The sequence below is a fragment of the Lontra canadensis genome, unplaced genomic scaffold (genome assembly GCF_010015895.1).
Source record: "Lontra canadensis isolate GAN:19392208 unplaced genomic scaffold, GSC_riverotter_1.0 scaffold49, whole genome shotgun sequence".
NCBI lineage: Eukaryota > Metazoa > Chordata > Mammalia > Carnivora > Mustelidae > Lontra > Lontra canadensis.
The window spans coordinates 1,786,223-1,804,878 of record NW_022631043.1 but is presented as its reverse complement, the minus strand read 5'-3'; the positions used below and the strand labels follow the sequence as shown (position 1 = coordinate 1,804,878).

The following is an 18,656-nucleotide window of genomic DNA, read 5'->3' as shown; positions in this document are numbered from 1 at the left end:
CATGGTCTCAGGGTCCTGGAATCAGCTTCTGCATCGGGCTCTCTGCTCAGTGGGGAGCCTGCTTCCTCCTCTCTCTCTGCCTGCCTCTCTGCCTACTGGTGATCTCTCTCTGTGAAAAATAAATAAATAAAATCTTTAAAAAGATAAAAATAAAAACTATGGTCTCCATTGTTGGCCAGAGTTCATATTGTAGTTCTTTGCACCTTGCTATGCAAAATGAGAGGGTAAAAACTCAAATCCACAGATTGTCTGTGCTTCTTAATGGGAATAAAATACAACATGTAGAGCTTAGAGCCCAAACCCTGTGTTTTCATCTGCTAGCTCATATTCTAGGAGACTCTCAGTTGTTCAGGTCATGCCATTTTACCCACCATCTCCAATTCAAAAATCTAGTAAAACAATGCATTCTTATTTTCATATCATTTACAATTTACTCAGATTCAAACAACGTAAAGAAGACATGGTAACATACCCACAAGTATAAAAAAGGACGAGGAAAACAGAATTCACAAAAAGCCGAGGACTGCGGTGGGTGAGAGCGCATGGGGCTGGGGGACACGGAGGTGGGCGTGGCTGCACGCCTCGTCCAGTCCCGACACTGAGAGGTGCCTGTGGACACCACCCCCTCGGCCCTGGGCTGTGGTTCACTTCTGAAGCAAACAAATAAGGACCACAGAGGGGAAAAAGAAGATGTTGGTTTTCAGAAATGAGTGAAGACACATAAATTAAAAATATCCCACTAATAATTTCTATTCTACTTACCAGAGGCCACTTCTCAGCCCACAGAGCACACCTGCTGTGCCGGCCTCCCCAGGTCCTGGTGAAAGGCTACCCCCGGGGTCTTAAGTCCAGGCGGGACCCTGGAACTGGCCCTGCACTTTCTGGGCTAGCTGCTGGCTCACGAAGATTTTCCTTCAACACGTGAGTATTTCCCCTGAGTGCTAAGTGTCATTTGGACCAAATTCCCAAAGCCACCATCAGGGAGTGCTGCACGTAAGAGGAGGGACTCAGGAGCTTCCGGCTACAAGACAAAGGGAGGGATGGTCGGCACTAAGGGCCTCTGACCCTCATGGTGGGCTCATGTGCCCATTTCACAAGTGGAAAAGAGGCAGTGGAGGGAGGTTGGATGACCTTCCTCATCGGACAGTGACCAAACAAGTGCTAAGTGGGGACCCACGGCACACGGTCCTGGGTGTAGGCAGGAGTCCGTGCAGGACAGAGAGAGTCCGCCCCCAGGAGTTCGTGCTCTAGCAAGGAGGAGGGCTAGCCACAAAACGGAGCCATGAGGCAGACCGACACGGGGTGTCTGAACTCAGGCCCGAGGAACACAGAGAGAGCGGTCACACTTGCGGGAGAGACGGGAGCAAGAGGAAGCGCGGCGGAAGCTAAGTCAGTGCACAAGAGGCCGGAGGGTGACCGGTCGGGGAACTACAGGGGAGCGATGGGACGCCGTGGACGGTCTGAAGCAGAAAAGCAACAAGACGGGACACGAGGTAGAGGGCTGTAGGCCCGGGAGACCCCTGAGGGCTGGATGGGGTCCAGAGCTGAGGCCTCACAGTGGTTTCCACTGTGCTGTGAGGACACACGGGTGGGGACAAGCGGCCACCTCTGGGATCTGTTGAGGAGGTAAGACCCTGGGACTCATTGACGGGACTCAGATGTGGCTCCGCCAGGGAAGAAAACGAGTCAAGCCTGCCTTTGGGGTTTCTGGGCTCAGCAGCTGGCCGGGTGACGGCGGCCCCGGCTGGGACGGGGCGTGTGCAGGAGGGGACGGCGGTGTCCGGGGTGCCGCGTAAGGAGACATAGAGAGCCACGCGTCCAGAGGCCCGCGGAGCCCCACCCGGAGAAGAGAAGACGCTGAACGCCCCTCCCCGCGGACACGCGAGTCACCAAGAGCAGAGGCCGCGTGAGCTGTGAGGCAGAGCGGGCCGGGAGCTGACACCATGAATGCCTGAGGATGACCCCAGCGAGAGGGACAGCAAGCGGCGAGGAGTCCGACGACGCGCCCACACAAGGGCTGGGGGCTCCCGAAGGAGGAAGGGCAGGAAAGGCCGCACCCGGTCTCCAGGCCCGAGGCACGGGGCCGTGGGAGAAGCGCGGCCCCGCGACAGGATGGCAGCCCCCGGGGACATGCTTCGCTGTGCGGGACTGGCTCACCCGGGCGTGCGGCTCTTGTTCCCGCGGACGACACGCGGGGCCTCAGACCGCAAACTGCCCGCACCTCCCAGCTCGCACACTTGAGAGCTGCTAGCTTGACGCGGGCCGGCTAAGGGGCCGGTCGGGAGAAACAGGGAGTTCCCCCAGCCGACCCGAAGCGCCCCGGCCGCGGGGGAAGGGCCACGAGAGCAAGAGGGCGGGGACACGGGGCCTGCTCCGGGGGACGCAGACTGTATCTCTGTTTCCAACGCCGGGGTCCACTGAGGAGATCGCCCTCAAGCGTTTATAACATTCCCCTGCTGCCTTCCGCTCCAGTCCGGGGAAGCCCCTGTGGGAGGCGCGCTGACCCCTTGAGCCTGCGGGACACCAGCCCGGTCGGCGACGGCACCGGACACATTTGACAGCGATCTGGGCCTATGTGCGCCGACGAGGCCTAAAGCTGGGTTCTCCGCTTGGCTTTCCCTCACCAACTGGAGACTCGGGCAAGCCCCTGAGCACCTCAGAGCAGCGGAGACCTCGCCAGCCCAGCGGCCGGGACCCTGACGCCTCCTCACCCCAACAGATGAGAACAGCTGCGCCGAGGGTCGAGCGAGAGGCGTGCAGTGAGTGTACAAACACACGGGACAGTACCCAGCCCTGCGAGCTACCAGGACAACACAAATGAAACCAAGAGGGGGGCCTTCCGTGCACACCGACTCACTAGCACAGCCGCCCGCGGTGAATCAGAGCGGCGCTGGCGGAGGCCATCTGGCGACGGGCTCCGGGAGCAATAGGGACGCTCACGACGACGGCTCCAGCGAGCCTCCCCGGATAAAACCTTCCTCCTGCTCAAACAGCCCAAGAGCTGAAGGTGTTCACCACGGCACTGCCAACGCCAGGAACAGCGGAGCAGCTGAGAAAGCCAGCGAACGAAACCCAAGAACTCACCGTTAGTGCGTTCCACGCGACGTGCGCGCCCAGGGCTGCGAGCCAGTAGGGCACCAGGCTCTCTTGGAGGTGCTAAACCTGCGTCCGGCTGCCCGTAACCGGAACACAGGAAACCTTGAAGTGTACAATCTGAGGGGATGAGTCATGTGCTCCATGAATTAAGTCTCAATGAAGTTGTTTTCCAAGAAAGGAAAACAGCAGCACCTGGGTGGCCCGGGCGGCTGGGTAGCTGCCTCTTGATTTCAGCTCAGGTCATGATCTCCGGGTCCAGGGATCCAGGCCTGTGCCGCGCTGCGCTCAGCAGGGACGCTGCTTGAGGGCTCTCTCTCCCTCTCCCCCTGCCCCGCTCCCCTATGTGCGCACACACACATGCGCACACTCTCTCTCTAAAACATAAATCTTTAATGGGGGCGCCTGGGTGGCTCAGTGGGTTTAGCCGCTGCCTTCGGCTCAGGTCATGATCTCAGGGTCCTGGGATCGGGTCCCGCATCGGGCTCTCTGCTCAGCAGGGAGCCTGCTTCTCTCTCTCTCTCTCTCTCTCTCTCTCTCTCTGCCTGCCTCTCCATCTACTTGTGATCTCTGTCAAATAAATAAATAAAATCTTTAAAAAAAATAAAAAATAAAACATAAATCTTTAAGAAGAAGAAAACATGCATTATTGATGCGTTCAACGACACACGCACGAGGTGCCAGGGGTGAGAAATAGCCAGTTGGAGACCCTGCAGCCCTGCCGAGGAGTCTGTTCATGACATAAGCAATGGGCACACGGTGGGCAGAAGGGCTGCCGCAGGCAAGTCCCACCCACCGGAGGGAGCGCTGCAAAGGAACAAACTACTGGCCTTGAAGGACTGAGAAAGGCTTCACAGGTGAGCGCAAACATGGTGTCCACAGAGACGTGAGGAACGAGCAAATGGTAGCTACGGAAGCGGGAAAAGGAGAAGCAGGGCTGAGGAAGGCAGTCGCCCAGGTAGGAAGCACCACGTCTACATCCATCCACCCATGTACACAAGACGGCGCGTCCTCGCATGGCTGCCACACTGAGCACCGCTGCTCGCCCAGAGACGGTGCCTCGCGGCCCCGCGCGGCCCTCCCCTCAGCCTCCTTCCCACCTGCCACCCACAGCCCTCCGAGCTCCCGCCAGACTAGAGGAGCAGCACTGCTGTTCATCACCCACAGGACAAGAGGAGGACACCGCACGGCTGCTGGCCCTCTGGGCTCACTGCACTGTTTCCTCGACAAGACATTCCATTGCTCTTGGGTCCTCTTAAGGTCCTCGGGCGACAGAACCAGCAACCCCTGCCCGAGCAGCTGGAGTCCGGGCCCCGGGAGGGAAGGACACAAATGTCTCTGGACGTCTGTTAAGAACCTCCTTGCACCTGACACACGGTTGTACACGGCAGGTCCTCGCTCCACAGAGTCCTGCCACGAGAGGAGACACCGGAGCTCTGATGGTCTCCACCCGGAGCCCCCCAGCGAATGCTGAGCGCAGTGAAACACAGGCATCATCCTGCAACCCCGGCAGGGACAGCCCGAGCAACTGCGTGAAGTTTCCGTTTCACTAAGAGCATCTGACCCTAGAGCGAGACCATAGCACCCTCCGCTACAACACAGTGAGACTAGTCTGATGGAGGAGGCTCCTTCGCCGGTCGTCCCCGGCTTCAGTGGCACCCCGTCCTCACCCGCGGTCTGTTCACTGGGGCATCGACAGGAGGGACAGAACGCAGCTGATTTTCCGCACCTCACCGTAGCTCACGACTCTCTGGCTAATCTTCGTCCTCGCTTCCGGGACTTTCCAGCAAAATCCGTAAGACTCCGTCCCCAGCTAATTTTTCTGCCTGGCCCTCTTTGAGTACTCTGATGGGAAAGCAGCAAGCCTTTTCCTTTCCACAGGAGCGGGCGTCCGCGACGACCACGCAGGCTCCAACAGCCAAGGATCCAACCAGGAGCCAGGGCTGGACCCAGACCCGGGCAGCAGTTTCCCTAACCGCACTGCACAAGACCGAGAGCCAGAGGGATTTTTATTTTATTTTTTAAAGATTGTATTTATTTAGTTGACAGAGAGCACGCACGCACGCACAAGCAGGGGAATTAGGAGAAGCAGGCTCCCCGCTGAGCAAGGGCCCAACACGGGACTCGATCCCAGGGCCCTGAGATCAAGACCCGAGCCGAAGGCAGCCACTTGAGTGACTGAGCCCCCCAGCACCCCTGAGGGGTTTCTGAAGCAGACAACTGGAGGAAACGTCGGTTGGGCAGACTCACAGACATGGAAGCCCCGGGGGCTCACGCAGCAGCATTCCGGGGCTGCGCGGGTGTCAGGCGCTGCTCCAGATGCGGGTGACACGTCCTGAGCATGAGGAGTGCTCATGGGCCACGGCCCCAGCAGGCACTGGCACAGTAGGCTCCACGAAGCGGGAATCACAGTGAGGGACAAATACCCGGACCAGGTGACAGAAGCAGGAGGGCAGGCAGGGCAACAGAAGAGAAATGCTGCAGCCTCCAAAGAGCGGCCTGGCCAGGGCACCGCAGGTCAGAGAGCAGGGAGAGACGGGCTGGACAGTGTGGATATGCGCCAGCCTGAGCCCTCAGAGACTCAGGGTTCCCACGCCTTCTCAGTGGACTCGTGCGCACACACAGGACCAAGTCGCAGGTTTGCAGCTGCGACCCCCGGAGCTCACTGGTCCACAGCCATGCTGCCATAGAAAGTGCCCCTGCATGGCCAGGGACCCCGTATCGAAGGGGGGGGGAGTTCGGGCCCCGGGAAGGGACCCCGTCATAATCAGTAACACAGTCACACTCCCCAAAACAGTCCACAGATTCTCAAGTTAGTCCTTCCATCTTAAAAAAAAAATATATATGACAGGCGTCCTCGGGGAATTAATGCCTTCCGTGTTAACAACGGTCCTGATATCTTACACATTCACTCCTATCTGCACACATGAGAAAGCACACATGGCAGAGGGCAGGGCAAGAAGCCCCCAGCTCGCAGAGTCTCCACCTGCAAATACCCAGACAGGCTGACACACACAAGAAGGCCAGGAAGCTCTTCCCTCGAGCCCGGGATCAGTGATTCCCTTCTTGGCTGCTCCTCTAGTCCACACTTCATTTCCGCGCAGCAGTATTTAGAAACGTTGATTACCCACTCTATAAATGATATCATGAGCTCTCTGGGGGAAAGGTCATCCAATAAATTAAAATACCTATCACTAGAGGCGTCTGGATGGCTCGGTCGGTTAAATGACCGACCCTTCATCTCAGCTCAGGTCTCAAGCAGGGTCCTGAGTTCAAGCCCTGAACTTAAATAAATACATAAATAAATAAAATTTAAAAATTTACAGTAAAATAAAATATCTATCATTAAAATGAAAACAAACTACCTCACAATTGTGCTCTCCTAGTTCTACGAATAAGAAAATGGAGGCCCAGAAAGAACGCCATCAGGCATCTGAGGTCACGGCCATCAGAGGGAAGACTCCTGAGTCCTCCCGACGTTTGACCTTATCCCCAAGACTCCAAATAACCCAACACCGTGACACACAGACCTTTAAGGAGACGGCTTTTTGTTCAGCAGTCTGATGCCCCAAGCTCCTCGCCTTTTAAACTCCGTGTCCTTAGATCACCAGCTGAACATGACCTCCAGCAACCAGCAAGCTCCTTCCCTCCAGAGCTTCCCGAGGGAAGACAAGGCACTGACCAGCTAGAGACACAGGCCTCCCCCGCTGCGGTCGGGAGCAGCGTGCTTAGAGAACAGAGCGGGAGCAGGTCGCGCTGGGACTCCTCAAAGCTGCCAGGAGGGAATCCCGGGCTAGAGGACTCACACGGTGACCAGGAACAGGGCGTGGGGAACAGCGAGTACGCCCTGCCGCAGGACGGGGGGTGTGTATTTACGACAGAGTCCACAGCAGGCGGGTGAAGGTGTGAGTAGTTCGAGGCAGGCTGTGGGCCTGTCTTCAAGACTCACAGTCACAGGAGCCCGCACACGGTTAAACGTGAGCCGCGTGGGGAAAGAGGTACCAAGAGAGAGAGCAGACCGTGACAAAAGGGGAGAAGGCCTCGACGGCCCAGCAGGCAGAGAACACTCAGGCTGGACATTGTGCCCGGCACACTGCGTTGTCACAGCTGCTGGGTCGTGGGGAGGGTCAAACGCCCTCAGGGGGGTTAAAGAGGCTGGTCACCTATCCAAAAGCAAAAATTCAGTTCATCAAGCAACAGACAGGCCCATGCCCGGGTCACCACTGGACACCAGAGCCGGCCTGGTCTGAGAACTCCACCTCCGTCCAGCCTTGTGCTTCGGAGAAACTCAAGGCGCGAACCGTCCATCTAGCCGCTGCCACGCTGGTCCTGCCACTCCGCAGCCGAACTCTGCAGGTGGCATGAAGACGGACGCGATTCAAAAGTAGCAGCAAAGAGAAACTAAGTCAGCACAGAGGAGCGGTGGTCCCGCCGTCCACGGGGGCCTCGGTCCAAGCACAGACGCACCGGGGCCACCTGGACCGCAAGGTCATTAGCAGCAAGGAGCCACAGGAGCCACTCACTCCGAGACAGCTGTGGAAGTCTCCTGGGGAAACAGACGTCCCCGAGTCCCAGCAGGCGACATGGGGACAGGCCTCCCGAGAGAAGAGAAAGCACATGGCGGGCACTCATGGTACACGTGACGCAAAGTCCATGCAGCCCGCCAAGAGGAAGGTCAAGGACACAGGGTGGAGGACACCACACAAGAGGAATCTCACCCAATCCTGGACGCACCCTCGGACTTCATCAGCAACGAGGGTCCCCCACAGACTCTGCCTAACACACGATGTATGCCAGCCCCGTCCCGTCCGGGAAAGCCCGGGAGTCAGACCGACCGTTTCCCTGGTTGTGTAAAGGCAATCACACGCCAACTTCGGTCCCTTGTTTGGAAGCTGACCGTTACTGAGTTTTCGCGTTATTGGAACTCACGTGTCTACGCTGCACCCCCACGCAAAGAGACGCAGGCCGCGCTTCCAACCTGCAGCCTAGGAGACTGCCGCACGGAGTCGAGGACCAGCCCCAGGCAGAGGGAGAGCAGGACACACTGATTTCGAAACTGAGAGGACACCTGGCTGATGCCAGGGGAAGGCAGGAGGGGCACAGTGGCTGAGCTGGGGCAGGTCCCCACTGGGACAGCTGGAGGGACGGAGGGCTCTGGAGCAGACAGTGGCAGCCCCCCAGGCACGGAAGGATGGAGCCCCCGGTGGCAGGAGCGCCGCCCTCCATGCAGCTGAGAGGGTGCCTCACCCACAACCAGGCCCCCTCTCTGGGTGCCCCGCACACGCAGCAGCGGGGGCGGCAGTATCAGGCCTCGGCCTCACCACACAGAAGGTTGGCTTCAGGGTCCCCCTGGGGCAACTGTGGCCTCTCCAGAAACTGCCTCCCCAGGCCCTTCGTGACCAGTCACCGAGCCTGGCTTGGCGACAGCGCCTGCCAGTTCTGCGGGGCTGGTCAGGCCTCGGCCAACACCGCACTGAGGCCCAACGTTCCTCTGCCCAATCTGGCCTCCTCCTTATCCCTTTGGTCAGACTGATGGCAGGAGCACATCCTAATAAACTCCCCACGCGTGCATCTCCAGGCAGAGAGCGCGTCCCCCAGAACCCAACGGGCAGCACGCACTGGCCGGCCCAGCGGCGCAGGCAGAAAGGGAGGCGGGATGGGGAAGCAGCAAGTTCCACTGTGCACGAGCTCACTTCCTAGTGCCCGCGGGACACGCGGAGGGAGACGTCCTGGAGGCAAAAAATAAACACGCCTGGGGCCCAGCGGGGAATCTGGCCTGGAAACAAATAGATCACGACTGAACCCAAACAGCAGATGCCATCCCGTTACAGTAAGAACGGGTGACGGGCAGGGGACCGCAGGGGACAGTGGCCCGGCATGCGGGCAGAGTACCACACGATGGCCCCAGCGCAGACACATGCCAGCTGCATCCCTGGTGGTGCCAGTAAGCAGCTGTTCCCATGGGGAGTGTAACTGGGGGGCGCACCGGGGTCCTCATGGCTCTGGATGTACTTCCCGTCTGGCTGCCACTTACAGAAGGAGGCACTGGGTGAAAACTTGCTGGGAAACACGCTTACGAATCGTGCAGGTCTCTGTATAAATGTTGTGCGGGGACGTTTCTACTGTGCACCATGTAAGCAAAGGGAAGGCGAGCCCACACAGGAAGCCGACAGACAGAGGAAGCAGCAAAACAGGGAGGGGGCCCAGGGAGGAGAGGGGAGAAAGCATGGCACACAGCGGCATCAGGCCCCCAGAGGACAGCAAGGGCAGCACGGGGAGCGGAGGACACGGCGGAGCATGGAGTCTCCTCACCAGCAGAGGACCGGAGAGCACCAACCACCGGAACCCAAGGCCGGGTCTGTGTGGGCCAGCACGAGGGGTGCCCTCGTTCACCAAATCCACTCACCTTGATCCGACAGAAAGTCCAACATGGTCTGCAACAGGAAGGACAAGTGCCTGACAGAAAGAGCGGGATTCCCCATTCTTCGGGATGCGTAGACCAACTCGTGAAGCAGACGCATCTGGACGGCGGCCCAGCCTCGGTGCGTGCCTGTGAGGGAAGCCACAAAGCGTCCTCCAAGGGTTCCGCGAGGGCGCACTGGCACCAGAGCCAGCAGGCCTCCCTCGGAAACACGTTAACGTTGTGTGTAAAACTCCTGATTTAAAGACAAATGTTTCAACAACCAAACCCAAAGGGCAAGAAAAAACACTTCCTGTGTTTAACGATCCCCCCAACAGAACTCATAAGTGATACGTTCTTTTATACCATAAAAAGACACGTGCTATGGAATACTTTTTCTCTACAGCAAAGACAATTTAAAAATAACCACTTTGAGATCATTAGAGCAAGGTTATAACAAAAGATTATGTTTCCAACAGCGTGTATTTGAATAATAGATATACAATTTTTTTTCAATACTGGTATGTGATAGGACTTCATTAGCAACAAACAGGGACACTAGAAAAATGTGCTTTTTTAATTGAACGTATAAGGAAACCTCACAAAAGCAGATAGCTAAATTAGAAAAAGGTTACCAGTGGACCTTTGCGGCTGCTCCCTCCAAAAGAAATTAACATGGTTGAAATGTAAGGTGGGGGGTCAGGTGCACAGCCAGCGAAAGGTACCTCTTTAAGACCACAGAATCTGGGGCACCTGGGAGGCTCAGTGGGTTAAGCCTCTGCCTTCGGCTCAGGTCATGATCTCAGGGTCCTGAACTATAGTTCATCGGGCTCTCTGCTCAGAGGGGAGCCTGCTTCCCCCTCTCTCTCTGCCTGCCTCTCTGCCTACATGTCATCTCTGTCCAATAAATAAATAAAATCTTTTAAAAAAATGTGGCCAGTCAACATTTATCATTTGTATTTTATTTGATCTCACTTCCTAACCTTCTCTCAACCTCTTTCACAAAACGATGGCAAAACAGAAGGCTAAGTGAAAAGTACCAAATCACTTGAAGATGTGCTTGTTCTACTTTCCAAAAGAAACACTTTGTTCATCTGTTTTAAAAATTAAAACCAAGAAATTCTATTCAACAAGTGGCAACCCACATATGTGGCTACAGCTGCTCATTAGGGTTCAGTCCTACGTGACACGTGTTCCCTAGGACGCCTGCCACGCGCCCCCCCCGGGGCCATGGGGAGAGTCAGGGGCTCTGCTCTCACAGGCTGGCATGGGAGGCCGGTGTTACATCATCGCCCCAAATGATTAGTTTTAAGCAGGCTCCACACCCAATGCAGAGGCCAACATGGGGCTCGATCTCACGACCCGAGATAACGACCTGAGCCAAAGTCAAGAGCCGGATGCTCAACCCACTGAGCCACCCAGGTGCCCCAACCCCAGGTGATTTTTAAATGTACTTGCAGAGTATGGGGGTGCCCTAAGGAAGAACAGCAGGTTTCAATGAAGGAGGAAAAAATAAGGGGTGCTTGGGTGGCTCAGACTCTTGGTTTTGGCTCAGGTCATGATCTCAGGGTCGTGGAATCGAGCCCCACATCAGGTTCCATGCTGGGTATGGGGCCTGCTTGGGATTCTCTCTCTTGCTCTCCCTCTGCCCCTCCGCCCACGCACACGCTCCCTCCCTCTTTCTCAAATAAGTAAAATCTCTAAAAAAGAAAGGAAGGAAGGGAGGGATGGAGAGAGGGGAAGAATAAAGGGGGTCTGCATAGGCTGAGGGGCCACGGGGGACAGCTCTACAGAAGCGACATCTAGCCAAGACCCGAAGGACGGCTGGCAGCGACACAGGGAGGGGCGGGGAAGAGCGGCGGAGAAGCAGGCCTGGACTCTGGACCCTCAGGTGTGCCGGCTTTGCCTCCAGAGCCAGCTCAGAGGTACATCCACAAGACACCGAAAGAAGGACCTGGAGAGCAAGTGGGGCCTTGCCTCCAGTCTCCCTGAGGCCCAGTAAATGGAGATTCCATTTCCCGTGCAACTAGAAACTTTCAAAACACCCTTTACCCTCTCTCCACAGAGCGACCGTGTGATTGCTCCAAAAACTCTGCCCTCTTCCCGAACGCCGCCTCCTCCCAGAAACCTCTAGAAGGCGGCCAAAGGGAGCTCATGCCCACCTCCGTAGCACCAATGTCTCTTCCACCAATGACGCTGAGCCTTTGGAATGTAAATCCCACAGCTGTGTATGGCTTGTCCTACTCCTGCGCGTAACTCCAATTGCCAGCAGCAGGAACAGCAAAGGGACCGGCAAAAGGATGCCAGCCCCCAAGCACAGCACCGCTCCTTTCTGGTGTGACTGTACTCTAAGTACCCAGGGCCAGGATGCGCTCCGTCATCCTTGAGCCCAGTGCTGACCACAGCATCTGCTGGGAGAGCTAGGGCTCGAACTGCGCACGAGCAACACCTCAGTCCTAGCCAGGAGACCGTCGGTACCTTTGCTGAAGTCTTTGGGATCCAGCGACAGGCTGTAGCCGGGAAGCGTCTCCAGGAGGAGCTTGTAGCAGGCCCTCCAGCCCGGCTCCGAGATGCTCGGGGCCACGCACTGCATAGCGGCCACGCGCTTGAAGAACGCAGACTTCCGATGGAAGCCGATCAGCTCGTAGAGCTCGGACAGGACGCTGTACCGCTGGATTTTCTCTTCCTCAGAAAGCTGAAGCACAGACAGGAAGATAAAAGTTCTTGAGAAAGGACACACATAAAAAAAGAAACAAAACTTTTTTCATCCAACAGAGACATGATGAAACACAGTGCACCGTGCGACTCTCCCAGGAAAAGCACGGGAGCCGCGCAACACACCAACTCCCAAAGTCGCCCGTTCCTCGCTAGGAAGGCCTGTCTTCTGAGGAAAAAAGGCCCTTGCTACATACCACGTGACATCTGCCTTAAGCTGCTTCATAGAAGAGAACGAACGACGCTCACCTAGACGCTGGGGTTCGGGCAGGGACTTCCATCGAGGACAAAAGTGCTTGAAACAGAGACAGGACAGAGCCACGTGACCCGTCAACAATCACAGCACCTAACTTGGACTTGAGCCTTCATGCTCACAGTTTTCCCTCGTCCCTGACCTGAGTTCCCTCCACAACCCATGACATAGTGATAACGCTTCTGTGTCTTCAGGGCCGCCGACGTGACCGCCCTACTCTGTCACCGCAACAGGGCCACCAACTAACGTCAGCCCGGCTCACAGACAAGGAATCTCAGAGAGGAAGCAACGTCTACGCAAAACCACACAGCGCCGAGTTAGAGAATAGCCCAGAGCTGCGGTGGGGGGGGGTGCCCCTCTGACCCCCTTACCGCACGCACCCCCACTGCGTCACAGCTCCCTGGTGAGGGGGTGCCGCCCAGCCCCCACTGGGCTCCCTCCCAGCTGCTGGCCTGGGCAGGGACGGCAGCCCAGAGACCTCTGTGGGCACAGACCCGCAGCCTGAAAGCCCCGCCAGCGTGCTCAACGCCCCTTCTCCACGCCCACTGCCACGGCCTCTCGTGGGCCCTCTCCCCAAAAAGGTGACTATAATTGGCCTTCATACCCACTTTCTAGACCTTCTGTAATCCACGTGCTGGCAGCCAGCAGGCTGGTGCCCCGGAGCACAGCTCAGAGCCCGTCACAACGGGCAAACCCTACACCCAGCAGCCCAGAACCTTCCCTGGCCCGCCCATCTGCCCTTGCAACTCCAGGCCCGCTGCCCCATGAGCCAGCCGAATGGGACAACGCGGGTGCGTGTTTCCCATTCTGTCACCACCTGTTCATGGGGGCCTCCTCGCAGGGAAACCGATGTGGGCGGACGCTCCTTAAGACGGGGACGACGGGGTCAGCCAGGCAAGGGCATTCCAGGCAGAACGAGAAGACAAGCAGGCAGGCTCCCGCGTCTCCCCTCCGCTGCACCCTGCTCTCCGCCGCTCCCCTCCGCCGCTCCCCACCACCGCTCTTCGTGCTCACCGCTGTGAGCTGCCTCTCCCCTCCCTAAATCCCCACCGGCTTTCTGGAATGCGCCATGCTGGCTCTCTCTCCCTGTGTCATCCCTGTTCATGTTCAATCCCTGCCCCCACCCGGCCGCAGGACCACCAGACATTTCCTGAAGTGGGAGCATCATCTTTGGTATTTTTTTTTAACTGAAGGGTAGTTGACACATAACACCAGTTTGTGCACAACATCGTGGTTTGACAATTCTAGACATTCTCAAATGCTCACCGTGGTAAGCGCAGTTGCCCTCCGCCACCTCACAGTGACACAGCATCGTGGACAACATCTCCTATGCGGTCCTGGTCACCCCTGTGACGTACTCACTCTGTGACTGGAATTCTGCACCTCTCTATCCCCTTCACGTATCTCGCGCACCCCGCGCCCGCAACCACTAACTTATTCTCCGAAGTTATGAATCTGTCTCTCTCGTTACTGTTTGCTCATTTGCTTTGCTTCTGAGACTCCACGATGAGGGAGATCACACGGTGTTTGTCTCTGATTTACCTCACTGAGCATTACACCCTCTCGCCCGCCCACGTCGTTGCAAACGGCAAGATCTCATCCTTTTTGTGGCTGAGTAATAGTTCAGTGTGTGTGTGTCTGTGGACAGACACTAGGGCCTCTTCCATAAGGTGGCTTCGTAAATAATGCTGCAGTAAACACAGCGGAGCACGTATCTTTTCAAATTAACGTCTTCGCTTTCTTCATTTAAATATCCAGAAGTAGAATTCCTGCGTCGTATATTAGCTACAGTTTTCGTTTTTGGAGGAACCTCCCTGCTGTTTCCCACAGTGGCTGTACCAGTCTGCATTCCTGCCAGCCGTGCATGAGGTTCCTTTCTCTCCACGTCCTTGCCAACACTTATCTTCTCTTCTTGATAACAGCCATTCTGACAGGTGTGAGGGGCATCTCCTTGGGCGATGGGGGTGGGGCATCTCCTCGTGTTGGTGATTTGTATCTCCCTGATGACCGGTGATGCTGAGCACCCGTCCATGCATCTGCTGGCCGTCTGGACATCTCTGGAAAAATGTCTATCTAGGTCCTCTGCGCCTTTTTTAATCATATTATTTGGGGTTTTTGGGTTTTAAGTTATATGAATTCTTTATATGTTTTGCATATTACCCCTTTGTTGGATATATCTTTAACAAATAGCTCCTCCCCTTCACTGGGTTGCCTTTGTGTTTTCTTCCTGGTTTCCTTTGCTGGGCAAAACCTTTTACTTCAGGGTAGTCACAACGGTTTATGTGTTTTTGCTTCCCTTGCCTGGGGAGACAGATCCAGAAAGGCGTTGCTAAGGCTGATGTCCAGGACATAACTACCCAGGTTCTCATCTAGGAGTTTCACGGCTTCCTGTCTCACATCTGGGTCTTTAATCCATTTTTAATTTATTCATGTGTATGGTGTATGAGAATGTGGCTCCGTTTCATTTTTTTGCATGTAGCTAGCTATCCACTTTCCCCATACCATTTATGGAAGATACTGTCTTTCCTCCATTGTATATTGTGGCCTCCTTTGTCACAGGTTAATTGATCATGTAATTGTTGACCGTACAATGGGTTTATTTCTGGGCTCTCTATCCCGTCCCATTGATTTATGTGTCAGTTTTCGCGCCAGTACCATACTGTTCTGATTCCTGTAGCTTCATAGGATAGTCTGAATTCAGGGTTGTGATGCCTCCAGATTTGTTCTTTTTTCTTGGGATGCCTTCGGCTATTCTTTAGTGGTTCCATACAAATTTTAGGATTTTTTTGTTCTACTTCTCAGAAAAATACTATTAATATTTTGACAGGAATGGCTTTGAATCTGTTCATCACTCGGGCAGTACAGACATTTTAGCAATATTAATTCTTCCAACCCATGCGCATGGAATCTCTCTCTGTTCATTTGTGTTGTCTTCAGTTTCGTTCACCAGTGTCTTACAGTTTCCAGAGTACATGTCTTTCACTTCTCAGTTAAGTTTATTCCTAGGTATTTTATTCTTCTGATGCAACTGTAAATGGGATTGTTTTCTTCATCTTCCTTTCTGTTATTTCATTATTAATGTATAGATACACAAGAGATTGCTCTATATTGACTTTACATCCCACAACCTCACTGAATTTGGCTATTGGTTTTACTAGTCTCTGCGGGCAGCTTTATGGTCTTCTCTGTAGTGTCATGTCATCTGCAAACAGTGACAGCCTTACTTCTTCCTTACAATTGTGGATGCCTTTTATTTCTTTTTCCTGTGTGATTGCTGTGGCTAGCACTTCTAATGATATGCTAAATAAAAGTGGTAACAATGGACATCTTTGTCTTGCTCTTGATCTTAGTGGAAAAGCTTTCAGCTTTCCAATGACTATGATATTCATTGTGAATGTGTCACACATGGCCTTAATTGTGCTGGGGCTGTGCCCTCTATCTTCTAAAGTGGAAGTCTCACTTCACACTCACACCAGTAATGCTCGAGAATTCCTGTTGCTCCACATGCTCATCAACATTTGATGTTATCAGTCTTCTCCATTTTAGCCATTCTGGGGTCTTTAATTTGCATTTACCCGATAACTAATGACATTAGACATTTTTTCATATGATTCTGGCCACCTCTGTATTTTCCATTATAAAGCATTTGTTCAAATTTTCTGGTCATTTCTTAAATTAGGTCATTTGTCTTATTACTAAGTCATAGGAGTCCTTGAAATATTCTTAACGTCATATTTTCCCAGTCTGCTGTCCATTTATTTTCCAAAAGAAGTCTTTTGATAGGCAGAAATTGTGAAGGAGCTCAATTTATCAACTGTAAAGTAGCTCAATTTATTTTTCTTTTAAGTTAATGTTTTCTGTGCCCTTGCCTAAGGGACTTCTGTTTACTCCAAAGTCCCAAACGTATTCTCCTATGTTTTCTTATAGAAGGTTTATTATCAGGTCTAGGATCTGTACATAGCAAATCTGAAAAGGACACAGTCTTTGCTCTTTTTGCATAGTGCCAGCTGCAGAGAGATCCCAATGCCGTGAGACACCGTCATGAGCAGAGGGCTGAGGAGTTCTATATGGGAAAGGCAGGAGTACTTGATGCTTTTATCACATACTTGGAAACTCACAGAACTTCAACTGTATGCTTTGGTTTTAAATATGGGAAAAGATACTGGGGAAGGCAAAAATATTAGTGGTCATAGCCAGTACCCTCAGTAAGGTCACCATCTAAAATAAAGATCACAAGCCGTGGCCTCCAACCCATTAGAGTTCCCACTGATACTTTCGTGGACACTATTAAAGATGAAAGACTGGGATACTCTGATCAGTCATATACTCTTTCATTCTTCTTCCGTCATTTGAACATAAGGAGAAACCAAACGATAAAAAACTACATTATAAGTAGAATTGCTAATGCTCCAAGCCCCAGGCAAGATCCTTAAAGGAAAAATCTTGGGCACCACTGCTTCAGAGCCCCAGGAGAACATTTAACTGAAAAGCTCCTCATTTGCCATGGGCCCTGTGAGCCTCAGGACAAAGCCCCGTTGGGTCAGCATAGACATCCACAGCACAGGAATTTAGGAATACAAAAGAGTCCCAGGCAAAATTTAAGGCCAAGATCTTCACAAAATCTTGAAATGAAATCGAATCCCCAAACTCATTTCCGATCCGCTGCCCTTCTAGAGAGTATTAATCAACACATCTTTGTTCTAATGTTTCAACAGGCTGTACAGCCATGAAGGCGGAGCCCACGAGGGCCCAGACATCTACATGAAGCTCCTGTGGAAAGTAACTCCAGACTACGCAAGACAGGTAGCTTTACTCATAAGCTAGACTCTGAGGAACTCAAATGTTAACTCACTATTCCTTTTCCAACTGGAAAGTTAAGTTCAAATGTACTTTTTTCCTTTAGAAACAAAGCAGTAATATTATCGGGAAACTCAGACTAGAGAGTCTCCTGGCTTTCTGGAAGGACGGTACAGACACAGCAATCAGAAAGACCCAAGTGCCAGTCCCAGACCTGCACATTACTAGCTTTGGCACTTTCCTTATTTACGGGGATAATAAAATCTAATCATGATTGTTGAAAAGCCTAAACGAAATAATATGTCCGGTTAGCATAGCTTAAAGCCCCCGATGAGTATTCAAGAAATGGGAAATACCACTGTTAATTAATGGCTTTGATGTCACCAGTGTTAACCCAAAACTAGCCAGCCAGAGATGCTCCCAAAAATGCCTCCCTGGCCTTTAGGCTTCTCAAACATGGGCACTGGCAGTGACCTGAAGAGCATGGCCATGGCAGTCACCGTGGATGGCCTGGTGACAGCAACTGGCAATTACCACGAAATAGCAGGGCAGAGAACTGGGGAGACTGTGCATTCCCAAGTGTGCTCAACACATTCTGTTTTTACCCATAGGTATTTCTAGCCATAATTATATAGTGAGAAAATATATATTCAAAATTACATAAATTTCCATATACGTGTATCCAAACAGTTTGGAAAGGAAAGAACGTAATTCTCTTCCCTACTTCCCAAAGCAGGGCTACCAGGTTTGTACCAAGGACCTTTCTCTAAAAAGCATCTACTAACGTACCTGTATCCATTTTGGGTTTTAATCATTCAGAAGGAAGGGATTAAAAACAAAACAAGAAGTTACATAAGACCTGGTCCCTCAATGGCTGACAAGGTCAGGGAGAGAGACAAGCCAACAAGGAGTCACTCTGCTGAGTTCCCAGCGCCCGAGAAGATGGGCGGCGGGATGGATGATGGAGGGGCAGTTGTGCCTGTAGTCTCAGTCGGGTACCCAGGGGCTCCTAGAGCCGGTGTACACACCATGCGCTCGACACCCTGACAATCACTCATGAGAGACGGAACTTGACCAACAATCAGCACCCTGGTCAGCACACCACCTGCCAGCGTCAGAGCACAGTAGAAGCCAGACCTCCTGGCCCCCTCGGGTTCCTTCTTGGATGACCACGAGACCAATGCCTCTGGCCTCACAAAGTCCTGCCTGCTTTTACCATCTTCGGGTTTAGTAAGTAAGCAAGCTTGGGTGTACTGTGAAGGCTGTACAACCTTGACTACATCTTTCTTAGCAAAAAGAGCCCCAAGTTTTTTGAGTATATTCTCCATAAAATCTATTCCCTCCAATGACAACCCATGGAGCCTGCAACTGAGAGTCAACGCAGTTGACCACGCCTAC

At 53.5% G+C, this 18,656-nt stretch overlaps 1 protein-coding gene across 3 annotated transcripts in view; it reads right to left on the bottom strand.

Moving 5' to 3' along the window:
* Window positions 1-18,656, bottom strand: part of TRAPPC9 (trafficking protein particle complex 9) — a 509,775-nt gene that overhangs the window by 432,776 nt on the left and 58,343 nt on the right. For all 3 annotated transcript variants that reach the window (XM_032873479.1, XM_032873478.1, XM_032873477.1), the window contains 2 exons: window positions 11,972-12,188; window positions 9,500-9,643 (listed from right to left, as the gene is read on the bottom strand). In XM_032873479.1, coding sequence (XP_032729370.1) covers window positions 9,500-9,643; window positions 11,972-12,188 — 361 coding nt within the window. The remainder of the gene's footprint in view (window positions 1-9,499; window positions 9,644-11,971; window positions 12,189-18,656) is intronic.